This window comes from Podarcis cretensis, assembly GCF_951804945.1.
Source record: "Podarcis cretensis genome assembly, chromosome: 18".
Classification (NCBI taxonomy): Eukaryota; Metazoa; Chordata; class Lepidosauria; order Squamata; family Lacertidae; genus Podarcis; species Podarcis cretensis.
The window spans coordinates 6278651-6305844 of NC_137188.1; the positions used below are offsets into that span (position 1 = coordinate 6278651).

The 27194-nt window shown below is 47.2% G+C and overlaps 1 protein-coding gene across 2 annotated transcripts in view; it reads right to left on the reverse strand.

Moving 5' to 3' along the window:
* Positions 1-27194, reverse strand: part of CELF5 (CUGBP Elav-like family member 5) — an 84413-nt gene that overhangs the window by 50921 nt on the left and 6298 nt on the right. For both annotated transcript variants that reach the window (XM_079960748.1, XM_079960749.1), the window contains exon 2: positions 9658-9740. In XM_079960748.1, coding sequence (XP_079816874.1) covers positions 9658-9740 — 83 coding nt within the window. The remainder of the gene's footprint in view (positions 1-9657; positions 9741-27194) is intronic.

The following is a 27194-nucleotide window of genomic DNA, read 5'->3' on the forward strand; positions in this document are numbered from 1 at the left end:
AGTTGCCTATTTTAAAGTTATGTTTTATTATCACATTTTTGTATTGAATTAGATTGTTATAAGATGTCCTTTTTTTGTTTCTTCAGCTTGTAAACCGCCTTGAGTATTGTAAGATAGAAAGACGGTATACAAATTAAAAATGTTGATGACAAAAATCCACCAACAGCATACAAATCAATATGGCTAACCTGACCCAAAACACCCACCCACCCCACTCACACATGAAAACAAAGACCACCACAGGCAACCACAAATGAACAGCCACACCCTGGGCCAGGCACCCCCAAACTCGGCCCTCTAGATGTTTTGGGACTACAACTCCCATCATCCCTGACCACTGGTCCTGTTAGCTAGGGATGATGGGAGTTGTAGTCCCAAAACATCTGGAGGGCTGAGTTTGGGGGTGCCTGCCCTTAGGCCAACCCCAACCTCTCTCACCACCAAAGGAACGCAAGTGAACAGCAAAGAACCTGCATAAGCAACGCTGGCACCAAACCCCACATGTATTAAGTAAAATAGAAACATCGCCACCTGAACCCCCCCCCCATGTTCCTCCCCCCCCCTTCCACCTCTTTCCCTCTTTTCTTCCTAATGTCTCAACAAATGAAAGTGATTTGTAAAAATGTTGCATGGGGGGGGGGGCGAATACGAGCGAAAGACATTGCACACACTTTTGTCAATCAAAAAAATCGTTGATAATAACAGAAATTGCTGTCTCTTTTTCAGATGACATAAATAAATAAATAAACAGTTTCTGCTTTTAACTTTTTTTTTTTTTTAAAAAAAGAACCAGCAGTTCCTGAGCTCTGCAACGTCAAAGCAGTGTTTGAAATTAGCCAGGTGTGGTTGATGGACTATATGGAACTGGCGGAAATGACTGGCAGAATCCGAGACCAGGGAGAAGAGTCGGTGGAAAAAGTTTAAAGATTATTTACGGAAATATTGTAAAATTAATGAATGTTAGAAAAAAGGTAGAATGAAGCTATATGGCTTTGGCAGAAATGTTAGAAGGAACTAGGTACAGATAGACTGTTAATGCATTAAAAGGGGAAAAAAACTAGGTTACATTATGTTAAAATTAACTTTAAGATAGAAAATAGATGAAGATGGAAAGGGCTTGCTGAAATAGTTAATTGAAGTGGAATACAAAAAGGGAGGCGTTGAGGAAGTCAATGAAACAAGTGTATGAAAGTTAAGATTTGAAAATATTGGAAGTGTTTTTCATTGTTTTTGTTTTGTTTTGTTAATTTAATGTTTTATGTAGTGTTTTTGTTTTTGTTTGTTTCTTTGTATGTTCAATTTTTCTTTTTTCTTTTTGTAATTTCCAAAATCTTAATAAATATTATATATATATATAAAAATGAAATTAGCCAGGTGTGTTTTGAGACTGGCGGGGGTCTAACTGCAACCACCTGGAGATCTCTGGTTTGCCAGGTTGGCAATGTACTTCTCCACCTGGGGGGCCCCCCTCCAGCTTTCTTACTTAGGGAGGCAGAAGAGCTTCTTTGTTGTGTTTATATCCCTGCCTTTTCCTCCAAGGAGTACATGGTTCATACCCCTCCTCAGCTAAGCTCTACAATGACCCTGCAAGGTAGGTGAAGAGGCCATGACGGGCTCCAAGGTCATGCAGTGAGCTTCAGGATTCGAACCCTGATCTCCCTGGTCCTTGTCCGACACTCTAACCACTACAGCACCCTGCCTTCTGAGAGTCCTTCAGCTACAGGGCAGCTCTATAAATCAAGTAGGTAAATAAATGCAGCAGCTAGACTGGTGACTGGGAGCGGCCGCTGAGACCACATAACACTGGTCTTGAAAGACCTACATTGGTTCCCAGTACGTTTCCAAGCACAATTCAAAGTGTTGGTGCTGACCTTGAAAGCCCTAAACGGCCTCGGTCCAGTATACCTGAAGGAGCGTCTCCACCCCCATCGTCCAGCCCGGACACTGAGGTCCAATGCCAAGGGCCTTCTGGTGGTTCCCTCCCTACGAGAAACCAAGTTACAGGGAACCAGCCAGAGGGCCTTCTCGGTGGTGGCGCCCGCCCTGTGGAACGCCCTCCCACCAGATGTCAAAGAGAAAAGCAACAACCAGACTTTTAGAAGACATCTGAAGGCAGCCCTCTTTAGGGAAGCTTTTAATGTTTAATAGACTATTGTATTTTAATATTCTCTTTAAAGCCACCCAGAGTGGCTGGGGAAGCCCAGCCAGATGGGCGGGGTATAAATAAATTATTATTATTATTATTATTATTATTATTATTATTATTATTATTATTATTAATGGGAAAAGCCAAATGTCACTTAAAGAAGGTTCTGAAATACTTTCCTTAAAGCTTGACTTTTGTTTTATTCCGCATTGTTCCATCGGGTGTTTTAATGTGTTGAAAATCACTTTGAGATTTTTTCCTTTTATTGGGGAAAAAAAGCTACCTAGACATTTCGTTGTGGCAACCGTAACCTAGGTTTAAGGTGCCATTTGGCAATTAGCTTATATATCTGAGTCAAAGTTAACCTTTCAACTGCTGAGGAGGAAAACCAGGCAGCCACGGGATATTAAGGAGCAGCGCAACTTTTGGGGTGGAAGCGAAAGGTCAGCTGAGCTACAGCTTCGTCAGCTCAAAGCAATGCATAGCACTGGCGTTTGAAAAACAAACTAAAAGGCAAAACAGCCAGGATATACCAGAGGCCAAGGGTACCGCCCAGATTCTCCCCAACTCTTCGTATAACTCTTAGTTGGCGCTTTACTCTTACAGAATTTATCTTTAGCTGAGCGCTGGCGATGGCACCTCTTGGCAGCATTTGCTGAGGAGGGTTATTAACAGCCTGCCATAATCATACAGAGGCGAAGTTAAAATGTCTCGCTAAATGAGATTCGAGGTGTTGGGGCGAGGCGAGTTTGTTTTGGGATGCAGGCCGCTTTTCAATATTTCAGAGTGCGATCCGCCTCCCATATTCACAATGTAATCCAGATTCACATATTCACAATCTAATCCAGAATGCGGCAGCTAGACTGGTGACTGGGAGTGGCTGCCGAGACCATATAACATCGGTCTTGAAAGACCTACATTGGCTCCCAGTACGTTTCCAAGCACAATTCAAAGTGTTGGTGCTGACCTTGAAAGCCCTAAACGGCCTCGGTCCAGTATACCTGAAGGAGCGTCTCCACCCCCATCATTCTGCCCAGACGCTGAGGTCCAGCGCTGAGGGCCTTCTGGCGGTTCCCTCATTGCAAGAAGTAAAGCTACAGGGAACCAGGCAGAGGGCCTTCTCGGTAGTGGCGCCCGCCCTGTGGAACGCCCTTCCAGCAGATGTCAAAGCGATAAACAACTACCTGACATTCAGAAGACATCTTAAGGCAGCCCTGTTCAGGGAAGTTTTTAACGTGTGATATTTTATTGTATTTTTGCTTTCTATGGAAGCCGCCCAGAGTGGCTGGGGTGGCCCAGCCAGATGGGCGGGGTATAAATAATAAATTATTATTATTATTATTATTATTATTATTATTATTATTATTATTATAGTATAGCGTCCCACCGTTCTCCCAAGCTGGGGCTCAAGGTGTTTGTGTGTGTGTGTGTTTGGCCATTCAATCTCTCTTAATTACACCTCACAGGGTTGTTGTGAAAACAAAGCGTGTGGGTGTCCCTCATTCTGCCCCCTAGCTCTTCTGCGAGCGGGCAGGAAGAAAACGGTAATCATTAATTTCTGCAAATCTACGCTTTCCCTCTTTATAACATTGCAGGTGAAATACAAAATTTAAGGTCTTATATGGGTTAAACCACAGAGCCTAGGACTTGCCGATCAGAAGGTCGGCAGTTCGAATCCCCACGACGGGGTGAGCTCCCGTTGCTCGGTCCCTGCTCCTGCCAACCTAGCAGTTCGAAAGCACGTCAGAGTGCAAGTAGATAAATAGGTACCACTCCGGCGGGAAGGTAAACGGCGATTCCGTGCGCTGCTCTGGTTCACCAGAAGCGGCTTAGTCCTGCTGGCCACATGACCCGGAAGCTGTACGCCGGCTCCCTTGGCCAATAAAGCGAGATGAGCGCCACAACCCAAGAGTTGTCCACGACTGGACCTAATGGTCAGGGGTCCCTTTACCTTTATATATAATAAATGTTCATAAATGTACCAACCAAGCACATACAAAGATCAGCACAGGAAGACCGACCTGAAACCATTTTGACTCCCAGACTGACCAAATGTTTTCTCTGCAAGGAGCAAGGGGGTGCGGGAACCTTCCCATTGTCTCAGGAAATGGGTAATCACCATCTCAAAGGAATGGTCAGACTACCAGGAAAGGCAATCAGACAAGGCATTATCAGATAACCTGGCAGACAGGAAAAACAACAATATTCAAATTTCTGTTGTAGACCACCTTTTCTGTGATGTAGGTAGGATGTTTGTGGGGGGTGGTCTTGGGCTACACCCCTTCTGTGGTGTATGTATGGTGTATGGAGGGGTGGTCTTGAGCTCCAGGGCAGGGAATTTAAAATGTCTATATAAGGGCGGGCACACCTTTGTTCGGGGTCCTCTTCCTTTCCTGTGTGTGAGGGGAGCACCCTGTTGCAACAATTCAATAAAGATCAGGCTTACTAGCTGCTTTGCTTCTCAATATTCTCTGGCCGGCCTCTGTTATTTTCTCCTACCGATAGAGAACCTACAAAGGACTCTATATGGGCTCTTGTGTCCCCCATAAGGGAATCAGGGCAGATTTTGTTTATTACACAGGCAAAGGCCCACGTTTAGAGACACGCCTCTTGCTTTTCTGTTTGAAGGAACAGCCATTCTGATTTCCATTTGGATAAAGCTGTTTAAACCTATCGCAGGCACAGAAAGCTTTCTTATTATCAGGTTGGATTCATTGTCTATGTTATAGATTGTGGGGGTACTCCCGCTAAACCCTAGAAAGTAATAAACGGTAGGATCTTGATTATTTGGAGTATTGAAGGGACGAATGCAGGCCAGTGAGGAAAAATGTGGGCTAAGTTTCCTTTTTGAAGCTAGAGCCTCACCTGGGAGACAGGTGTTAACATGACAAAAGGAATCTTGGTCCTGGGCAGACAGAAAGTTGACAGGTCAACTGGGTGTGAAAGTCAGAGGAAAAGACAGTCTTTAGAAAGGTGTGCTGGGAAGAAGAAGGGAAGAAAGACTGGGATCCATTTTGGGTAGGCTGGCCGAAGTCTGGCTGGGAAAGATGCCTTGTACTCCAGTGCTGCAGGGAACAAACTCTATATTCCCTCCTTAAAGCTACAACAGCCCCCATTGCATCTTCAATTCTCCAAAGGAACATGGACCCTAGGCGACTGTCTGGAACCCTCTGCCTAGAATCTTGCTGCTCCTTGGCAGAGAGTGGGATGGGGGGGGCAATTTTTGCAGCATCTATTTACTCCCATGTTGCCTACAGCAGAGTTCCCTAACCGTTGGGTGATGCTGTCTGGGGAGATGATGGGAATTGAACTCCCATCCACTCACCCACTCAGCCAAGGCTGGTCTTCTGGCGGTGGTAGTTTTTCTAGGTTCTGAGGCAGAGAAACCTCCCTTGCTATTTTTGGTATTGCAAAGAGGTGTGGTGTTGTAAATATAAAGGTAAAGGCAAAGGGTCCAGTTGTGGACCATTAGGTCCAGTTGTGGCCGGCTCTGGGGTTGCGGCGCTCATCTCGCTTTATTGGCCGAGGGAGCTGGCGTACAGCTTCTGCGTCATGTGGCCAGCATGACTAAGCTGCTTCTGGCGAACCAGAGCAGCGCACGGAAATGCCGTTTACCTTCCCGCCACAGCAGCAATGGGAGCTCACCCCCTTGCGGGGATTCGAACCGCCAACCTTCTGATGGGCAAGCCCTAGGCTCTGTGGTTTAACCCACAGCGCCATCCTGTTATATTTATGGTATCAAAAAGTTTTGCATTTGAGATTGTGTTGCCGCTTTATTGTGAAATTGTTTTTGCAGTGTTTCGGGTTTTGAGATGCATTCCTGCATTCCCTCTCTGTGAGATGTTTTGAGCACAATGCTTTTTGTGGAAAAGCAACGTACAAATAAAATAAGGAAGGAAGGAAGGAAGGAAGAGGATAGTTTGATTTCGTATATTTCCCACCAGGTGTTGCTGGACTCCCAACTCTTGTCATCCCTGACTAGAGAAGGGCAAACCTGTTTTGGGTTTCCTTCCATTTCCATTTCTCCCCGGTGCTAAATTCGGTCTGCATACACTTCTCTGCCAGCCCTGGATCCAGCGTTTGACATTAGCCACAATCCCTAGGCTTCTTGAGAAAACACTCTTGGCTGGTGTGTTTTCCCCCAAGGCGGCTTCCGTCTGATTTGAAAATGCAGTTAAGTTGAGGTGTGACCATTTCTTTTTTTAAAAAAATAATATTTATTCAACTTTTAAAGATTGAAAAAAGAGAAAAAAGAAAAAAGAAAAAAAGAAAAATAAGAAAAGACAGAAAAAATGCAAGCAATTAAAAAAAAAACCACAGATCAAACTTTTACATAACTTTCTTTCCTTTGCTTATTTCCTTGACCTCCTCACACCTCTCTTTTATGTATTCTAGTTCAATTAGATATTTCAGCAAATCCTTTCCAGCTTTGTTTTTATCCTATTAATTTATCTTAATATACTGTAATTTTACATTCTCGTCTTTCACCAATTAACAAATCCATTTTTACCTAATCCTTTATATCATTTCTGCTCAAACCACATTTACTTCATTCCAACATCCTTCTAACATTCCTTAATTTTGCAATGTTTCTGTAGATAAACTTTAAATTTTTTCCAATCTTCTTCCACCGACTCTTCACCTTGGTCTCGGATTCTGCCAGTCATTTGAGGTGTGACCATTTCAGGCAGCCATCAGACATGCGCAGAGGACAGCTTCTGCAGAATCAGAGTTTGGCGCAGGGAAACCAAGCGAGTCGCGGGCATTGGGTGAAGACCTCCTCACTATCTCTCTGGTGTGCTGGGAGAAGCATCCTCTGCTGCAAATATGTACATGCCCTCAATGTGCCACATTTCTGCATCCGTTTGTGATGGATATACAGTCATACCTTGGGTTACAGACGCATCGGGTAGTGCGTTTTTGGGTTGCGCACCTTGCCGAACCTGGAAATACCGGAACAGGTTACTTCCGGGTTTTGGCGGTCATGCATGCGCAGAAGCGCTAAATTGCGCTTTTCACATGCGCAGAAGCACCAAATCGCAACCCACACGTGCGCAGACGTGGTACTGCGGGTTGCGAACGTGCCTCCCGCATGGGTCACGTTCGCAACCCGAGCGTCCACTGTACAAATTGGGGGGTGGTCTGCCCCGGGTGCCACTCGAGGGGGGGTGACAATATGGCCCCTGCCTCCCCCGAGGGCACGGACAGTCAGTATGGGCACTGCTTGCACGGTGTCCGTATGGGCTGCCACTCTTGTGCGCTGTCCTTATGGTAGTCTGTATGGGATGTTGCACACGCATAGTCCGTACGGATGTCGCGCACGCACCACCAGGCAGTTTGCCCTGCCCCTTAGCGTCCCGCCCTGGGTGCCGGAGAGGGTTCCTCCGCCACTGTATACAGTCATACCTTTGAAGTCGAACAAAATCTGTTCCAGAAGTCCGTGCGACTTCCAAAACGTTCGGAAACCAAAGCGCGGTTTCTGATTGGCTGCAGGAAGCTCCTGCAGCCAATCAGAAGCCACGCCAGACATTCAGGTCCCAAACAACGTTCGCAAACTGGAACACTCGCTTCTGGGTTTGCAGCTTTCGGGAGCCAAAACGTCTGAGTACCAAGGCGTTCGGGATCCAAGGTACGACTGTACATTTTAAAAAACAAATCCTCACGGAAACTTGTCAAGCATTTCTCCTAATGCACACATATTTTTTGCACGCAATTTCTTCTAATATTGTGTATTTTTGGTAGGTTATCTTCAACAACTTATGCATTTTTAAAATCCCCTCTTTCCCCCTTCAAGCAGTTTTGATGCAATTATTTTGCTTGGAGCGCTTTGTCGCAGACTTCAGAGAACTGTGGATTTGGGAGCATAGCGGTTTGCATAGGTTTGCAAACTATGGAGATGTGTGTTCTGATGTGAACTAAACCGGATTTTCTTCCTCATATGTGTTCGAGCAAAAATGTCACTGGTTGGAAATTAAGCAAGAAACTGGAGATTTCAGCTCAGTGCTGGCAGACTCCTAGTTGGAGTCCAACAGCATCGGGGTGCGGGCACTGGCCTGTGGGACGTTATTGCAGTCAAACCAACAATTCATGCTTTGCCAGATGGGCACATGAAGGGACTGAGGCTCACAGAGCTTTCCTGTAAAATTTGCTTCAGAGAACTCTGTGACGTCACTTCCTTTGTCTGCCTTGGCCAGAAGCTATAACACCACATAATTCCTTCCAGCTTGGGCATCTCTCTCTTTCTTCATCATGCCTCCAAGCTGAGCACACATGCATGCCCGAGCTTTGCAGCCCAGACACCATATAGAACTTCGATTTTGCACTTTAGTAACTTAGATAGTTGGGGATGCGGGTGGCGCTGTGGGTCAAACCACAGAGCCTAGGACTTGCTGATCAGAAGGTCGGCGGTTCGAATCCCCGTCACGGGGTGAGCTCCCGTTGGTCGGTCCCTGCTCCTGCCAACCTAGCAGTTCGAAAGCACGTCAAAGTGCAAGTAGATAAATAGGTACCGCTCCGGCGGGAAGGTAAACGGCGTTTCTGTGCGCTGCTCTGGTTCGCCAGAAGCAGCTTAGTCATGCTGGCCACATGACCCAGAAGCTGTATGCCGGCTGCCTCGGCCAATAAAGCGAGATGAGTCGGTCATGACTGGACGTAACGGTCAGGTACCGCTCCGGCGGGAAGGTAAATGGCGTTTCTGTGCGCTGCTCTGGTTCGCCAGAAGCAGCTTAGTCATGCTGGCCACATGACCCAGAAGCTGTATGCCGGCTGCCTCGGCCAATAAAGCGAGATGAGTCGGTCATGACTGGACGTAACGGTCAGGTACCGCTCCGGCGGGAAGGTAAATGGCGTTTCTGTGCGCTGCTCTGGTTCGCCAGAAGCAGCTTAGTCATGCTGGCCACATGACCCAGAAGCTGTATGCCGGCTGCCTCGGCCAATAAAGCGAGATGAGCGCCGCAACCCCAGAGTCGGTCATGACTGGACCTAACGGTCAGGGGTCCCTTTACCTTTACTTTTAACTTAGATAGTTATAAACTGGCCTTCATTTAGCACCTAGGACTGCTGCTACTTCAAGGCCTCAGGTATGTAAGTAAATACTACTTTTACTTCTTCACAGAACAGTGCATATGTGTGGGAGAGAGAGGTTGTTCTTTTTAATGGGGAGAAAGGGGAAAATACCAGGGAAAATCCTGGATTATTGCTTCTAGAAGGTTAAATTAACCTTGTATTAGTTTCCACGTTTAAGCTGCAAAGGATGGTATTCTGCTGATCTCGCTCACATGTGCAAGGAAGGATGATAACCAAATAATATATCCTCTCCCAGTGCCTAAATCCACTCCTACATTCCCCCCCCTGGCCCCTTTAAGCATTCACACACTTATTGGAAGGCACAGACTGACATTTGATTTCTCACTTCAAGGCAAGGTGCGAAACTGCGCTTCTCTGAGCGAAATACACCTCCGTTGAGGAGCCTCTGGAGCCGACCCACAGCGACTCCAACAGCCAAGACTTACCCCAGGGAGCGTCTTCTGTTCATGTAGCGCTGTCTGAGCTTTGATGGCCGAATCTCGGGCGCAGTACGTAAGGAAGGCGCAACCTGAAACGGAGAGGGCGTGCACTGGTATCAAACGCGTGAACATGTTTGTGCAGAATGCACGCTTATACGCATGAATGCACCAAATGTACTTCATGCGCTGTTATGTTAAGGGCTCTCAAACTCTCTTCTCTGCCCCACCCAAATACACACACACACACACCAATTTCATGCACACATTTTACCAAGAGCAGGCACAGAAATCCTGTCACCTTGTCGCATTTCCTGTGGGAGAAGTACAGGATCAAGTGGAGAGATTAAGGGGTTTAAGAACACAAGGTGAGCTGTGGGAAGGCAAGGCCGGTGTGCAGCAGCTGTAAAAATTTTAAAAAGGCAAGTGAAATATACTCAGAGTCGAGAGTGGATTTCATGCTCTTTATTCAGCTCATAGTGGTGAGGAGGAATGAATGAAAGTCCCCTCAAAGTATCTGCTTTATATACATTATTTACACAATGGGCTGCACGTGATTGGCTAATACCAGAATTCTCCTGTAGGCCAATCAGGTTGTGGATTCACTTCCATCTGGAGCTGGATTGGGTGGCTTCTGCTGACCAATCATACTGCTGCATTGTTCTACGACCAATCGGACTGCTGTATTCTGAATCCTATTGTTCTAGGACCAATCAGACTGCTGCATTTTGGATCCTATTGTTCTAGGACCAATCAGACTGCTGCAGTTTGGATCCTATTCAACTCAGTACATAACAGCAAGTCCCATGCTAGCGATCATTAGGAATGGGGTTTAAAATATGGTAGCAAGGAACTGGAAAAGCAAAAAGACTCCTACAGTAATTGAATGGCAGGTCCAAACGACAGAATATTTACAGTTGGCCATGATGACAGGCAGAATCAGAGGATATCCGACGCAGAAGGCACATAAAGAATAAGGTAAAGGTAAAGGTACCCCTGCCCGTACGGGCCAGTCTTGACAGACTCTGGGGTTGTGCGCCCATCTCACTTAAGAGGCCAGGGGCCAGCGCTGTACGGAGACACTTCCGGGTCACGTGGCCAGCGTGACATCGCTGCTCTGGCGAGCCAGAGCCGCACACGGAAACGCCGTTTACCTTCCCGCTGGTAAGCGGTCCCTATTTATCTACTTGCACCCGGAGGTGCTTTCGAACTGCTAGGTTGGCAGGCGCTGGGACCGAGCAGCGGGAGCGCACCCCGCCGCAGGGATTCGAACCTCCGACCTTTCGATCGGCAAGCCCTAGGCGCTGAGGCTTTAACCCACAGCGCCACCTGCGTCCCCTACATAAAGAATAGGAAACATTTAAAGATTACTTGAAAAAAATCTTTTGACGACAAAAATCTCCTGGCAGACCTTTGACTGATTCTTGTAAGACGAATGTGATAAATAATCATGTACCTTGGATAAGAATTAGGAAAACAAAATAACAGTATGATGCTGTGTGTAAAACAATCAAAATAAGTGATAGTACAATGGGTTTAATTGGAAGTCAACTTTATTTTCTGTTAATTTTCTTTATTTTCTTCTTTCTTCTTTTTTTCTGTTCTGTAAAGTAGTAACAGATAAAAGCAATGATTGGTGATGTATATACTGTATACTTGTGTATAGTTGTGTGTTGTTGTATTCTTTAGTATATTATGGTGTGATGTGGGATGATGTGTAATTTATTGCTGTCTGCCAAATAAAGTTAAATAAATAAAAAAAGGAAAGAGGTTTAAAATAAAATTGCCAATATCATAATACAGATCTGTTGTGCGACCATGTTTGGACTGCTGTTTACAGTTCTGGTTGCCTCCGCTCGGAAAGGATAATGTGGAGTCAGAAATGGACAACCAAAATTTTCAAGGGAGTGGAGCAGTTGACTAGTGAAGAAAGGTTGCTGTGTTTGAGACTTCTTAGCATAGCTGTCAACTTACAGATTTGAAAATAAGGGACCAGCAGCCTCGAAAATAAGGGATCAGCAGCCAAAATAAGGGATTTTCCAGACACAGGTATGTTCAACTTCTGAGCCCTTCCAAGTCAAAGGCAGAAAGCCCAGCCAGCAGCCAAGCGAAGCCTCAAGCGGTGGTTCCCACAGCGCAGCAACCCAGCAAAGGGGATGCAGCAAGGGAAACCACCGTCACCTCTCCGCTGGGAAGCGCTGAGCAAAGGTGAGTCCCCAGGCAACGCGGCCGATTTGATCAGCACAAGGCATGCAAGCTCCACCCCCCAGTCGTTCTTAGACTCCTTATTGGGTGAGCAACGCAGCCAAGCAACACAGCTGGAGCCTCCCTCCTCCCTGGCCGGCAGAGAGTGAGGGAGAGGAGCTGCTTCCTTTGAAACCCGGGAAATTTAAGGGACATCATCAATAAGGGACAGCAGCGGGACACGACGCTGGGATAAGGGACTTTCCCGCCAAATAAGGGACGGTTGACAGCTATTCTTCTTAGTTAGAAAAAAGGCAAGTACTGTAAGACGTGAACTGGGCATGGAGAAAGCAGAAAAATGGTTTTCTTCCTCTCTCATAACACTGGAACATTGATGCCAATCAATGCAAAAGGCAAGGGCATCAACCAGAATAAACAGGGAAAAGCAGCAGTAAAATGTGAATTCCGTCTCCCCCGGCACTTTTTGAAAGGCCTTCCTTGCCATTTGCCTCCTCCAACTGGCAACCGGGGTAGACTGCTGCTGCACCAGGAGGCTCTTTGCTTACCTTGGGCATGTTTAGCCTGGAGAAGAGGAGGTTAAGGGGTGATATGATAGCCATGTTCAAATATATAAAAGGATGTCACATAGAGGAGGGAGAAAGGTTGTTTTCTGCTGCTCCAGAGAAGCGGACACGGAGCAATGGCTCCAAACTACAAGAAAGAAGATTCCACCTAAACATTAGGAAGAACTTCCTGACAGTAAGAGCTGTTTGACAGTGGAATTTGCTGCCAAGGAGTGTGGTGGAGTCTCCTTCTTTGGAGGTCTTTAAGCAGAGGCTTGACAACCATATGTCAGGAGTGCTCTGATGGTGTTTCCTGCTTGGCAGGGGGTTGGACTCGATGGCCCTTGTGGTCTCTTCCAACTCTATGATTCTATGATTCTACCTGCCCACAGCTAACATCACGAGCAAGGCCTGGAACTCGCCAACAGCAGCAGCAGCGCTTGTGCTCGCCGGCACTCATTGCACACGGCCCCTCCATTTAACCTTTGTACCACGGAGACGCCCACGGCACAGTGGTTTAAATTTTTAATTCTAATTAATAGGGCCCCAGAGCCATGGCGCGTCAAACAAGCTGGTTGATCGGGTGTGTTTTTTTAATCGTAAGTTTGCATCTGCAACCACACAGGGAGAGGAACAGGCAAGGGGAGGGGGGGCGAAATCCGTACACATCATCTCGCTCTTGTGATTATTTTTAGCCTTCAGCGGAGAGGAAGGGAGAAATAATATGTGTGGAGATCAGGAATCTACAGAATGTATTTCTGAATCCAGCCACTCCTTCCCCCAAGAGACAGAAAAGGACGAGGAAGAGAAGGCCAAAGGAATCCTAGGTGAACACACCTTGTTCTGTTCCGCTGAGCTGCTAGCTTAAGGTTGCCAGACGTCCCAATTTCCCGGGTACAGTCCCTGGACTTACAAATCAGTCCCTATACAAAATCCATTGAAGTTGAAAAATGCAGGATAGTGTGCACCCGGGAAACGATCTCTTTCAGCTTCTGCCTTCTGGAAGAAGGTACAGGGTTATAAAGACTAGGACTAGCCGCCTGAGAAACAGTTTCTATCCAAATGCGATTTTGGTTTTAAACGCAGTATAAGGAGTCTCTAGGGATGCAGGTGGCGCTGGGGTTAAACCAGACTTGCCAATCAGAAGGTCGGCGGTTCGAATCCCCGCGACGGGGTGAGCTCCTGTTGCTCGGTCCCTGCTCCTGCCAACCTAGCAGTTTGAAAGCACATCAAAGTGCAAGTAGATAAATAGGTACCACTCTGGCGGGAAGGTAAACGGCGTTTCCGTGTGCTGCTCTGGTTCGCCAGAAGCGGCTTAGTCCTAATGGCCACATGACCCAGAAGCTGTGTCCCAGCTCCCTCGGCCAATAAAGCGAGATGAGCGCCGCAACCCCAGAGTCGGCCACAACTGGACCTAACGGACGGGGTCCCTTTACCTTTACCTTTTTATTGGAAACAAAAAAAATTCCTTCCAGTAGCACCTTAAAGACCAACTAAGTTAGTTCTTGGTATGAGCTTTCGTGTGCATGCACACTTCTTCAGATACACTGAAACAGAAGTTTCCAGACCCTTCTATATAGTGAGAAGGTGGGGAGGGGTATTACTCAGAAGGGTGGTGGGAATGGGTGATTGGCAGATAGAAGTGTGCATGCACACGAAAGCTCATACCAAGAACTAACTTAGTTGGTCTTTAAGGTGCTACTGGAAGGAATTTTTTTTGTTTTGACTATGGCAGACCAACACGGCTACCTATCTGTAACTGGAACTTTTTATTGGAGTATATTGTATTTAAAAATGGGGTATCAGAGTTTTTAGGGGGCTAACCAGGCTGGGATAGCAGGCTTGTTGGTTTTTGAATGTCTTACGTAGATTTTTCAATTCCGTTGTTCTGTATGAGACAATGACAATAAAGATTATCGTATCGTAAGTGTCCCCAGATTCACTGGAAAAAATCTGGTAACCTTATGCTAGCTTGCTCAACGTGCATAACAATGTGAGAAGAGCCCTTCTGCTGGATCAGGCCAGCGGGGGCTCATCCTGCCCTGTTCTCAAAGTGGCCCGTCAGATGCCCCATTGGAAAGCTGAAAAAGCAGGGCTTGAGTGCAGCAGAACCCCTGTGGTTTCCAGTAACTGGCAGCTCAGACCCATTACTTGTGATGGTCTGGGAATCCGATTCAGAGGCTGAACCGGAGGAATCCCAGCCTGCACAGGAGTCCCCGCCTCCAGGGCTGGCTGAACTGGGGCAGGGCCTTGATTCTGAAGCGCCTGCACCTGTGCCGGATCCTCAGGAGCAGGAACCAGGTGAATCCACTCTGGCTCCAGAGGAGGTTGAGGACTCAGTGCCTACAGGTGAGTCTCCCCCTGGGCCCAGTAACCCTTCAGCCTCTCCTGAACTGCAGAGGCTCAGGGCAGAGAGGCGAAGGGAACTGGTTTCTCCCAGGAGGAGTGCTCGCCTTAAGGCCAGGAGAGGCGGGTCTCCTGGGGGCCGGGACCGCCCCTGGCCTCAGAGAAGATAAAGGCCAGTCAGCCCGGTCCCAGGTTGTGGGAGCAACGTCATTGATGAGCTGTTTCGGCCAGCATCCAGTCCTGTTTCCCCCAGAGTTCCTGTCCTTGCCCGGCTTCCCGCTGTGGACCCCACTTCGCCCGTGGAGGACCGTCTGCTGACCCTCAACTCAGGTCCTGGACCTCGCCCCACGGTAACCTCCCCCCTGGACCAGCACATTACTGCTTTGAGGGGCAGCTGGGGCTCGTTCATCTGGGAAGGAGAGGGAAACCTCAGACTCCAAACCTCTGCTGCTTTGCAGGATATCTTTGGGAGAAGAAACGGCTCAGGAGTAAACCCTATACAAATCTGGAGTGGAGTCCCTAAGGCGGTTGGACGGCACCTTGTCTGCCTCCTTCCGGCAACTCCTGCAGCCAAGCTGGTGTCAAACATCTTGTTCTGCTTTCCTTTGGACCACCTCAGTGAGGCCGAGAGGGGGGTCTTGTCTGGACAGCCCAGGACCTCCAGACAAACTGCCCAGGCTTAGATCCGTGGCGGTCCTCCTTTGGTGCTTTGAACTCAGCAAAAACTACACAGAAGGCAGCTGTTTCATGTTATGGGTCTCTGCAGCCACAGCAGCTGCTATGATTCCCCAGTGGTTTTACTATACCGCCAGAGGAGCACTCCTTTGTCTCTCAAGAATGACGGATGGCAACAACCACTGCCTCCAGATGCGCAGATCAGGAGGAGCTACAAAGAGTGAGATTCCCACTAGGTATGCTCAGGAGTTTGCTAACAGCTGTTGCAGATTTAGCTGTGGTTAGGGCCATGGGTGGTGCTGTGGATTAAACCACAGAGCCTAGGACTTGCTGATCAGAAGGTCGGTGGTTCGAATCCCCACGACGGGGTGAGCTCCCGTTGCTCGGTCCCTGCTCCTGCCAACCTAGCAGTTCAAAAGCACGTCAAAGTGCAAGTAGATAAATAGGTACCACTCCGGCGGGAAGGTAAACAGCGTTTCCGTGCGCTGCTCTGGTTTGCCAGAAGCGGCTTAGTCCTGCTGGCCACATGACCTGGAAGCTGTACGCCAGCTCCCTCGGCCAATAAAGTGAGATGAGCGCCACAACCCCAGAGTCGGCCACGACTGGACCTAATGGTCAGGGGTCCCTTTACCTTTATATATAATAAATGTTCATAAATGTGCCAACCAAGCACATACAAAGATCAGCACAGGAAGACCGACCTGAAACCATTTTGACTCCCAAACTGACCAAATGTTTTCTCTGCAAGGAGCAAGGGGGTGAGGGAACCTTCCCATTGTCTCAGGAGTTGGGTAATCACCATCTCAAAGGAATGGCCAGACTACCAGGAAAGGCAATCAGACAAGGCATTATCATACATAATTATTAAACTAAAACAACACAACAAGATGGAAGAAGTAAAATAATAATATTATTGAGATCACACATGGGAGAGGGGGTATAGGGGAATTTATAAAAAAATTATAATATAATATTTCTAATTGCGTTGCATTTATATACAATGGTACCTCAGGTTAAGTACTTAATTCATTCCAGAGGTCCGTACTTAACCTGAAACTGTTCTTAACCTGAAGCGCCACTTTAGCTAATGGGGCCTCCCGCTGTCGCCGCGCTGCCGGAGCACGATTTTTGTTCTCATCCTGAAGCAAAGTTCTTAACCTGAAGCACTATTTCTGGGTTAGCGGAGTCTGTAACCTGAAGCGTATGTAACCTGAAGCGTATGTAACCTGAGGTACCACTGTATAGCAAAGGGAAGTCTATAGCAATTAGGCATATTTTAATCAAGTCAACTATGTAATGGGCTTATGTTACAAAACGAATATGGGTTTTGAATTTGATGTTTGTAATTATTTTTTGGTTTTGGAATAAAGTTAATAAATAAATAAAAAATATTATTCAACATTTTACTTGCAGAGCTTTCTCCGAAGCAAACCAGAAACATCAAGCGTTGCATCCAAAAATATTCATACAGTATCTTAAGCTGTCCAGCACAGGCTCAGTATCTTCAAATATATTTTTAAAAATTCAAACAGACATAAGCAGAGGTCTGTCTCTCTCAACCACAACCTGCACCCAGCCTTAGGCCATTTACTCGGAGAGCTTCATTTACCAAGGACAGCTCCCTTCCAAAATGGCAACACGCAATTGAGAACCTTAATCCCCTAATTTAACATCACTCGCTCACTTGCTAGCTAGCTAGAGAACAACAACAACCAGTTAAAGTTCAGGGACAGCTGCTCTTGCTGTTCAGTGGATTTTCCCAGGGTTTTCCTTTTAACACGGCCTCATGGAAAAAACCCTTGTTAAAACCTTTTCACCAATACACATTTCAGTGTCAATTATACCAACTATACCTAAGAGTAAGAGGGACGTGGGTGGTGCTGTGGTCTAAACCACAGAGCCTCTTGGGCTCTTGGGTCGGCGGTTCGAATCCCAGCGACGGGGTGAGCTCCCGTTGCTCGGTCCCTGCTCCTGCCAACCTAGCAGTTTGAAAGCATGTCAAAGTGTAAGTAGATAAATAGGTACCACTCCAGCGGGAAGGTAAACGGCGTTTCTGTGCGCTGCTCTGGTTTGCCAGAAGCGGCTTAGTCATGCTGGCCACATGACCCGGAAGCTGTACGCCGGCTCCCTCGGCCAGTAAAGCGAGATGAGCGCCGCAACCCCAGAGTCGGTCACGACTGGACCTAATGGTCAGGGGTCCCTTTACCTTTAGCTTTATGCCGTCTTTATTACTGAGTTTGCAATTGTTCAAGATAAAATCTATTTTGGAAAAAGAGAAGAAATGAGCAGTGAGCTCATATATCACAAATGGGGTATTTATTTACTGCGTTTGCTATTGTTTAAGACAGGGGTCAGCAACCTAAGGCCCATGGGCCACAAGTGAGATGAGCGCCACAACCCCAGAGTCGGTCACTGCTGGACCTAACAGTCAGGGGTCCCTTTACCTTTACCTTTTACAGTGGTACCTCAGGTTAAGTACCGGTACTTAATTCGTTCCGGAGGTCCGTACTTAACCTGAAACTGTTCTTAACCTGAAGCACCACTTTAGCCTATGGGGCCTCCTGCTGCCTTCGCGCTGCTGAAGCACGATTTCTGTTCTCATCCTGAAGCAAAGTTCTTAACCTGAAGCACTGTTTCTGGGTTAGCAGAGTCTGTAACCTGAAGCGTATGTAACCCGAGGTACCACTGTATACCTAAGAGGCCACAGCCAGCAGATATAGTGGCCGCTGAGAACCGTATTCTGCGCAAACCTCCTGCTAAGAGGTTTGCAACACATCTCATAAGAAGTTTTTTTGGGAGAAAGCAGCCATTGCCACCCTGTCCATTTCCGATTTCTCTGACTCAGGGATAAAATAAAACAGTGGGGAAAGGAGCTGCAGCTCACCCATTGCATCCACCATAGCTGTCAAGTGTCCCTTATTTGAAGGGACAGTCCCTTATCCCAGCGCCATGTCCCGCTGCTGTCCCTTATTGATGGATGTCCCTTAAATGATGTTCCTTAAATTTCAAAGGAAGCAGCTCCTCTCCCTCCCTCCCTGCCGGCCAGGGAGGAGGGAGGCTCCAACTGTGTTGCTCACCCAATAAGAAGTCTAAGAACAACTGGGGGGTGGAGCTTGCATGCCTTGTGTGTGGCTAGTTAATGCAAGCTGAGGGGGTTTTTGAATGCTGGACGCTATTTTGTTGCACGTGCTGCTGCAAACTTTGCAGTGCAAAGCCAGGCCGGGGAGCCATCTTAAGTTGAGGCTGCATAGGCCTTGTGGTGCATGTGATTCAGATTCTATTCAGTTGAACGTCTGGTTACAAAGTTGGTTGGACAGTGTTCTCGAAGCTACCAGCATGAGTTTGACCAGACTGCAGAAGGACAGGAAGACTGGAGTGCCTGGAACAGGTGAGGCTGCAGGTCCCTTATTTTGGCTGCTGGTCCCTTATTTTCAAGGCTGCTGGTCCCTTATTTTCAAATCTGTAAGTTGACAGCTATGGCATCCACACTTCTCATTCCTTCCTCCCTGCACCCTCACCATTTCCTGAACAAGAACAGTTTGCAGACACGAGGTTCCCCACCCCCCCTTCCCGGTTCCCTGTGCTTGGCACCATCTGGGCGCCTGCGGCCCACTCACCAGCTGGAACAGGCAAGACAGGAGGAGAGGCTTCAGGCAACCCCCAAGGGAAAAAGAAAAAGAGAGGGGCAGGGATCCAAAGTATTCTACGTACCTCATTTGGGCTTAAATCAAGGGTCATCTACTACAACAGGCTTCCTCAGCCTTGGCCCTCCAGATGTTTTGAGACTACAATTCCCATCATCCCTGACCACTGGACCTGCCAGCTAGGGATCATGGGAGTTGTAGGCCAAAAACATCTGGAGGGCCGAGGCTGAGGAAGCCTGTACAGTGGTACCTTGGGTTACATATGCTTCAGGTTACAGACTCCGCTAACCCAGGAATGGCGGTGGCGCAGTGGCAGTGGGAGGCCCCATTAGCTAAAGTTAAGGTTAAGAACAGTTTCAGGTTGAGAACGGACCTCCGGAATGAATTAAGTTCTTAACCCGAGGTACCACTGTACTAAGAAAATCAGCCCTGAGTGCTCACTAGAAGGACAGATCCTGAAGCTGAGGCTCCAAGACTTTGGCCACCTCATGAGAAGAGAAGACTCCCTGGAAAAGACCCTGATTCTGGGAAAGATGGAGGGCACAAGGAGAAGGGGACGACGGAGGACGAGATGGTGGGACAGTGTTCACGAAGCTACCAGCATGAGTTTGACCAAACTGCGGGAGGCAGTGGAAGACAGGAGTGCCTGGCGTGCTCTGGCCCATGGGGTCACGAAGAATCGGACACCACTAAATGACTAAACAACAACAACACTGTACTGCACTTAGCCCTCCCTGGAAGCGGTGCCAACATTTTTAAATGCTCCAAAGTCGAGAGAGGGAGGGAGAGAAAGTGAAGCAGCAACGAGGAAAAAGCCACGAACCGCGCAGAGGATTGCACTAGAGGGGAAATTACTCCTTGCCCCAACTCCCTGCACACATACACACACACCCCATGCCTGCAGAACTGAGCCACGTTCAACCCACCACGTAGATAGATAGATAGCTTATTACGGCCATAGGCCCATATTCAATAGATCATGCAGCAAAACAGGTATAACAAAGTAAAATTAATAAATTAAAATACGTTTAAATCAAGTACATCTCAAACCGTAAATTTCTACATTCCATTAAAATAAGAACAATATAGCACTTAAAATATGAAATTATCAATATAAATCAATATTACTTAGGCAAAATCAATAATCATAGAGTAATCCATTTTTCCTCTTATAAGCTAATACTGTTATCAGAAATCTGGTAACAGAAAGAGACCTGCTCGGATCAGAATCTTGCAGTAAATGTATTAGCTGTTTTTCCAAGGAGTCACCCGAGATTTCCTATAACCCACCACGTAGTGTGGCGCCCTGCCCTCAGCAGAACCAACTCCAGGCCCGGGCAGGCAGCCCACAGCAGAGACACTGGTCCCTTGGCAAGCGGCTCCACAGGACAGATTGGGAGGTCCGTAGCCTGTGCCGCCTGGACCCTGGCTCCCCTCAGCCCCGGCTGGGTCAGAAAGAGGGATGAGCCAGTGCGGCGGAACAGTTAAGAGCATAGGACAAAGGTCTGGGTTCGAATACCCGCTCAGCCACAAAGCTCCCTGAACAACTGCCTCTCAGCCTTAACTGACCTCGCAGGGTTGTTTTGAGGGTGGAATGGGGAGGGGGGAGAGTAACGTGGGCACCACCTTGAACTCCTTGGAGGAAAAGGTGGTTTGGAGACGCAACAAACAAGTAAGCGCTTGAATCGATCTGGTTCACACTATCCGAAACGGTCTGCGAACTCTTCCTTTGAAAGCTGCATTTCTCCGAAATTTGGCAACGCTGTTTTCCAGCCGTTCAGCATTTAGAATATAATAATAATAATAATAATAATAATAATAATAATAATAATAATAATGGACGCGGGTGGCGCTGTGGGTAAAAGCCTCAGCGCCTAGGGCTTGCCGATCGAAAGGTCGGCGGTTCGAATCCCTGCGGTGGGGTGCGCTCCCGCTGCTCGGTCCCAGCGCCTGCCAACCTAGCAGTTCGAAAGCACCTCCGGCTGCAAGTAGATAAATAGGGACCGCTTACCAGCGGGAAGGTAAACGGCGTTTCCATGTGCGGCTCTGGCTCGCCAGAGCAGCGATGTCACGCTGGCCACGTGACCCGGAAGTGTCTCCGGACAGCGCTGGCCCCTGGCCTCTTAAGTGAGATGGGCGCACAACCCCAGAGTCTGTCAAGACTGGCCCGTACGGGCAGGGGTACCTTTACCTTTACCTTTTAATAATAATAATAATAATAATAATAATAATAATAATAATATAACACATATGTTGGGGAAAACGCACCTGAACATGGAGATGTCAGTGAAGCTAACAATCCAAATTCATTTTTTTAAATTTGTGTTGTGTATAGTATAGTATAGTATAGTATAGTATATATTATTTGCATTTATGATTTTGTACGTAATATTGGCTTAACACTCAAATCAGTTACTCTGCATGCTGATGTTGAGTAAATTCCAGTTTTAGTGTTTTATAGCTCCTATTTTGGAAAAGTGGCATTTGTCTTTCTGATAGTTGAAAAATAAATTTAAAAAACTCAAAAATGTGTTAAGGAGAAACCACTTGCCGGAAATGGATGCACCGGTCAAAACGGCATATTAAAAAATGTGTTTGTTAGGAGAAATCCGCTCTAGGATGCTGATGAATTTTCATGAGGATTCTTTAAAAATAAAAAATAAAATCTTTTAAATCTCAAACTGCTGCAAAATGAAAAGAAGAAATGGAGAGAGTCGAAACTAACAGATTCTTCCAGCATTAGGCCAGGACTGCACCTTTCCTCTCTCCTGAATAAATAATAATAATAATAATAATAATAATAATAATAATAATAATTTATTTGTACCTCACCCATCTGGTTGGGCTTCCCCAGCCACTCTGGATGGCTTTCAACAAAGATCAAAAATACATTAAAATGTCACACATTAAAAACTTCCCTAAACAGGAATGTTCTTAAATTCCTCCTGAAAGCCAATAGCAAGGGAGGGCGGCACACCTCACGAGGGACGGCATTCCCCAAATGAGAAAAACCCACCAAAAAAAGCCCTGTCATGGGTCAATGCCAACTGGACAGCAGACAGCTGGACCCCATCATCATCCCTGCCTATCATGGGGCCTGAGACGGTGGATACAGGGAAAATATTTGGGTCCCAAGCCATTTAGAATTTATACACTCGTACGAATGCATTGAACTGGCAGATACCGTATTTTTCGCTCCATAAGACGCACTTTTTTCTTCCTAAAAAGTAAGGGGAAATGTCTGTGTGTCTTATGGAGTGAATGCGTGGTCCCTGGTGCCGAATTGCCCAGGGGCAGAAAGCAGATCATGCTATTTTTTTTATGAAAGAGGGAAGTGGCCACTAATCGGCAAGCGATCAGGGAGGAAGATAAGGGACGCTGGCCATAAAGGAGGCTGCCTGGGAGGGGGGAGGTAAAGACAGGAAACTTGCAAGGAGAGGAGACTAAATCAATGAGGAGAGAAATTAGAAGAAAAGGAGGAGCAAAAAACTGCTCCAGCTAAGGAAAAGACACTAAGGCAAACAAGAGGGAAGGGAGTGTTGAAAGGAAGCAGCTGATCGGCAAGCGATCAGGAGGGAGATAAGGGAGGCTAGCGAAAAAGGAGGCTGCCTGGGAGTGGGGAGGTAAAAAAAAGCCCATGGATCCTCAGGATTTTTACATTGGATAACCCCAAATTCACCATCAGATCACATAGCATGTCCATGGCTACAACCTGCGCCAAAATAACCACGCACCCATTGTTTCCTGGCGCTGCAATGGCGCAAAAACGTGGTTACAAAGCATGGATCCACATGGATCCTCACAATTTTTGCACTGGGCTACCCCAAACTCACGATCAAATCACATGTCTGTGGCCACAGCGTGAACCACAAAAATCATACATCCACTGTTTTGTTCAGAATATTTTTTTTCTTGTTTTCCTCCTCTAAAAACTAGGTGCGTCTTACAGTCGGGTGCGTCTTATGGAGCGAAAAATACGGTAACACAAGGCATGGTCTCCCACCAGGCTGCCCTTCTCACCAACCACGTTCTGCTAAGGTCCAACATCCTGTTCTCACAGTAGCCAAATACCCCAAAGAACGTAGGAATCCAAATAATAATAATAATAATAATAATTTTATTTGTATCCCGCCCTCCCTAGCCAAAACCGGGCTCAGAGCAGCTAACAACAGGTAAAAATAGCAGTGTACATAAAATTGCACAGTTAATTAATTAAAATTCATTCTAGAATCAATTCAGAATCAAATTAATGGCAACCATTGGGCTAGAGTTCTATGAAGATTACCAAAGAAGGGGGTCAGGCTGTGCCTTGGCCAAAGGCCTGGTGGAACAGCTCTGTCTTGCAGGCCCTGAAGAAAGATGTCAAGTCCCGCAGGCCCCTAGTCTCTTGTGACAGAGCGTTCCACCAGATCGGGGCCACGGCCGAAAAAGCCCTGGCTCTGGTTGAGGCCAGCCTAACCTCTCTGAGGCCTGGGATCTCCAAGATATTTTTGTTTGAAGACCATAAGGTCCTCCGTGGGGCATACCAGGAGAGGCAGTCCCGTAGGTACGAGGGTCCTAGGCCGTATAGGGCTTTAAAGGTTAAAACCAGCACCTTGAACCTGATCCTGTACTCCACCGGGAGCCAGTGCAGCTGGTATAGCACCGGGTGAATGTGATCTCGCAGCGAGGACCCCATAAGGAGTCTCGCTGCAGCATTCTGCACCCGCTGGGGTTTCTGGGTCAGTCTCAAGGGCAGCCCCATGTAGAGTGAGTTACAATAATCCAGTCTGGAGGTGACTGTCGCGTGGATCACAGTGGCTAGGTCAGGGCGAGAGAGGTAAGGAGCCAACTGCTTAGCTTGGCGGAGATGAAAAAATGCCGCCTTTGTTATAGCTGCAATCTGCGCCTCCATGGAAAGGGAGGTGTCGAAGATTACACCCAAACTCTTAACGGACGGTGCTGGCACTAACTGCGCCCCTGCAAGAGATGGGAGTTGCCCCCCCAATCCCATATCGTCCCGACCCAGCCAGAGGACCTCTGTCTTCGAAGGATTTAACTTCAACCGCCTCCCATGTAACCATCCAGCCACAGCTTCCAGACATCTCGCCAGTGTATCTGGGGCCGAGTCAGGATGGCCATCCATCAACAGATAGAGTTGGGTGTCATCAGCATACTGATGGCAGCCCAGCCCAAACACTCCGGACAAGCTGGGCGAGGGGGCGCATAAAGATGTTGAAAAGCATCGGGGAGAGTATCACACCCTGAGGCACTCCATATACTAGGGAGTGGCGCGATGACAGTTCCCCCCCAAGCGCCACCCTCTGTCCCCAACCCGAGAGAAACAAGCACAGCCATTGAAGGACTGTGCCCTGGATCCCCACATATCCGAGCACAAAAGCCACACTCGCCTCCTGTGGTTTCTGGAGACTTATTCAGAAGCATGGCTGACTCCAACTGTGCACTGAAGATAGCCTTCAAGGGCAGCCCCACGCAGAGCACTGCAGTAGTCTAAGCAGGAAGTCCTTAGAGCAGGGGTCCCCAAACTAGATAAGGCCTGAGGGACTTGTTTATCCGGCTGGCGGCAACCCCCACTGCCCGCTCTTACCGGTGCTGCGCTGCGCCGCTACCCACTTCCGGGTCGGAGGAGCACCGGAAATAGCTTATGCGCATGCGCAAGCGTTATTTGCGCAGGCGCAAGTGTTATTTCCGGTGCACATCCGGGTCGGAGGAGGCCCATGCACATGCGCACAAGCTATTTCCAGTGCTCCTCCAACCCAGAAGTGTGCCAAGAGAAATGCCAATTCATTTCATACGAGATTCAGTTCATACGAGATTGGCCTAGGATTTAAATATGTAAGGATAGGAATTAAGATGTTTAAAGCCAGAATAGAAGGAATGAAAGATGTTAAGTGATCAAGATAATTTTTCTTTGAGAAGATAGATTTTGGAAAACTGTTAAAATGATATATAATGAAATTCAACCAGGGGGATTTTTTATTTATTTTTATTTTTTAGAGGACACTATTTCAGAGGCTTCTACTCTGCAGCCTCTTATAGTTGTTTTAACTGCGAGTCTTTTAGTTCTTACGCTCTTACAGTTGTTTCAACTGCATGTTTTTATTTGTTTTTAGTTTTTATCTGTTTTAATTATCAGTTTTTATCCATCTATTATCTGTGTTTAACCTTGTATTTTATTCAGATGTTTTATCCTATGCTTGTTTCTTTGTCCTTATTTGCTCCAACATTTATCAGTTTAAAAAATCCTAACTGCAGAGGGACGCAGGTGGCGCTGTGGGTTAAAGCCTCAGCGCCTAGGGCTTGCTGATCGAAAGGTCGGCGGTTCGAATCCCTGCGGCGGGGTGCGCTCCCGCTGCTCGGTCCCAGCGCCTGCCAACCTAGCAGTTCGAAAGCACCTCCGGGTGCAAGTAGATAAATAGGGACCGCTTACCAGCGGGAAGGTAAACGGCGTTTCCGTGTGCGACTCTGGCTCTGGCCAGAGCAGCGATGTCACGCTGGCCACGTGACCCGGAAGTGTCTCCGGACAGCGCTGGCCCCTGGCCTCTTAAGTGAGATGGGCGCACAACCCCAGAGTCTGTCAAGACTGGCCCGTACGGGCAGGGGTACCTTTACCTTTACTTTATCCTATGCTTGTTTCTTTGTCCTTATTTGCTCCAACATTTATCAGTTTAAAAAATCCTAACTGCTATTTTATTTATATGTTTGTTTGTTTTTTATCCTGGTCTGTGACCGTAATAAAGTTCATTACCCAACCAGGGGGATTTGAGGAAGTCACTTAACAATGTTACCAAGATTGGTTTAATTAGAATTAGGATGTTTGTTTGTTTGTTTAAAAAAATTTTTTTGGAAAATTTAATTTTAAAAATTGAGGAAAAAGAAGGAGAAATGCCAGTTCATTTCGGGGCCCAATTCAAAGTTCTCACAGTAGTATTTAAAGCCCTGAACAACTCAGGCCCCAAACTCCCAAGGAGACCGCCTCCTTCCCTACAGACCCCCTTGGATGCTAAGCTCGGATTGTAAATTGTTTTAGGCTGTTTTCGATTTTGCACTTTAATTGCTGGGACCATAGGGTGGAGGCAGGAAATAAAAATATATCCTTGTTGCAGCGGGTTGGGCTAGATGACCCATGGGTTCCCACCCAGCTCTACACTTCTGTGATCTTATGATCATCATCGTCTCTGCCCCCGACCCTGTAGCCATCCCTCCGGCACAGCACAGACTGAAAGCTCTTTCGGGGAGAGGCTCACACTCTTTGCTTAAGTCGCTTTGCAAAAACACCCTACGAATGTTTTTTTTTTTTTTTTAAATGCATATAGTTCTGGGTGGATTATGTGGATTAAATGCCTATAAGGCGAGATTCTCTGAAGCTGCTGTGTGCATGGATAACTCCTCTTTATCTCTCTCACACACAGAGAGAGACACATGCCATTTCTCAGAAACCACCAAGACATATACTCCACAGGTTTGCTTTGCAAGAGACTCTCCAGATGTTGCCACATGAAGTTCCCATCATCCCTGGCCAGCTGCTTGTGGCTCTTGGAAACAAGAGCAGCAAACACCTGGAAGATGTTATCGAGACTGCCTCTGAACAAGGGTCAATCGCCTTTTCGGCCCTCATTTGCAATTTTAAAACCTGGATTATTTGTCTCTGCTCGCTAGTCTTTTCAAGCAATGTTTGTTTAGAAATGCAGGTGGCTAAGGTTGTTGAAGACATTGCATACTCCTGTAGGGAGTGGTGTTTTTTTTTTTTTTTTACATATCACTTTGGAAGACAGGCGAACTAATGCCAATGTACTAGAAGAAGCAAAGATCACAAGAGTTGAAGCAATGATTCTTCAACAACAACTTCGTTGGACTGGCCATGTTGTTCGGATGCCTGATTATATCATCTGCCAAAGCAACTACTCTATTCCAAACTTTAAAATGGAAAGCTTAATGCTAAAGGTAAAGGTAAAGGTAAAGGTACCCCTGCCCGTACGGGCCAGTCTTGACAGACTCTGGGGTTGTGCGCCCATCTCACTTAAGAGGCCAGGGGCCAGCGCTGTCCGGAGACACTTCCGGGTCACGAGCCAGAGCCGCACACGGAAACGCCGTTTACCTTCCCGCCGGTAAGCGGTCCCTATTTATCTACTTG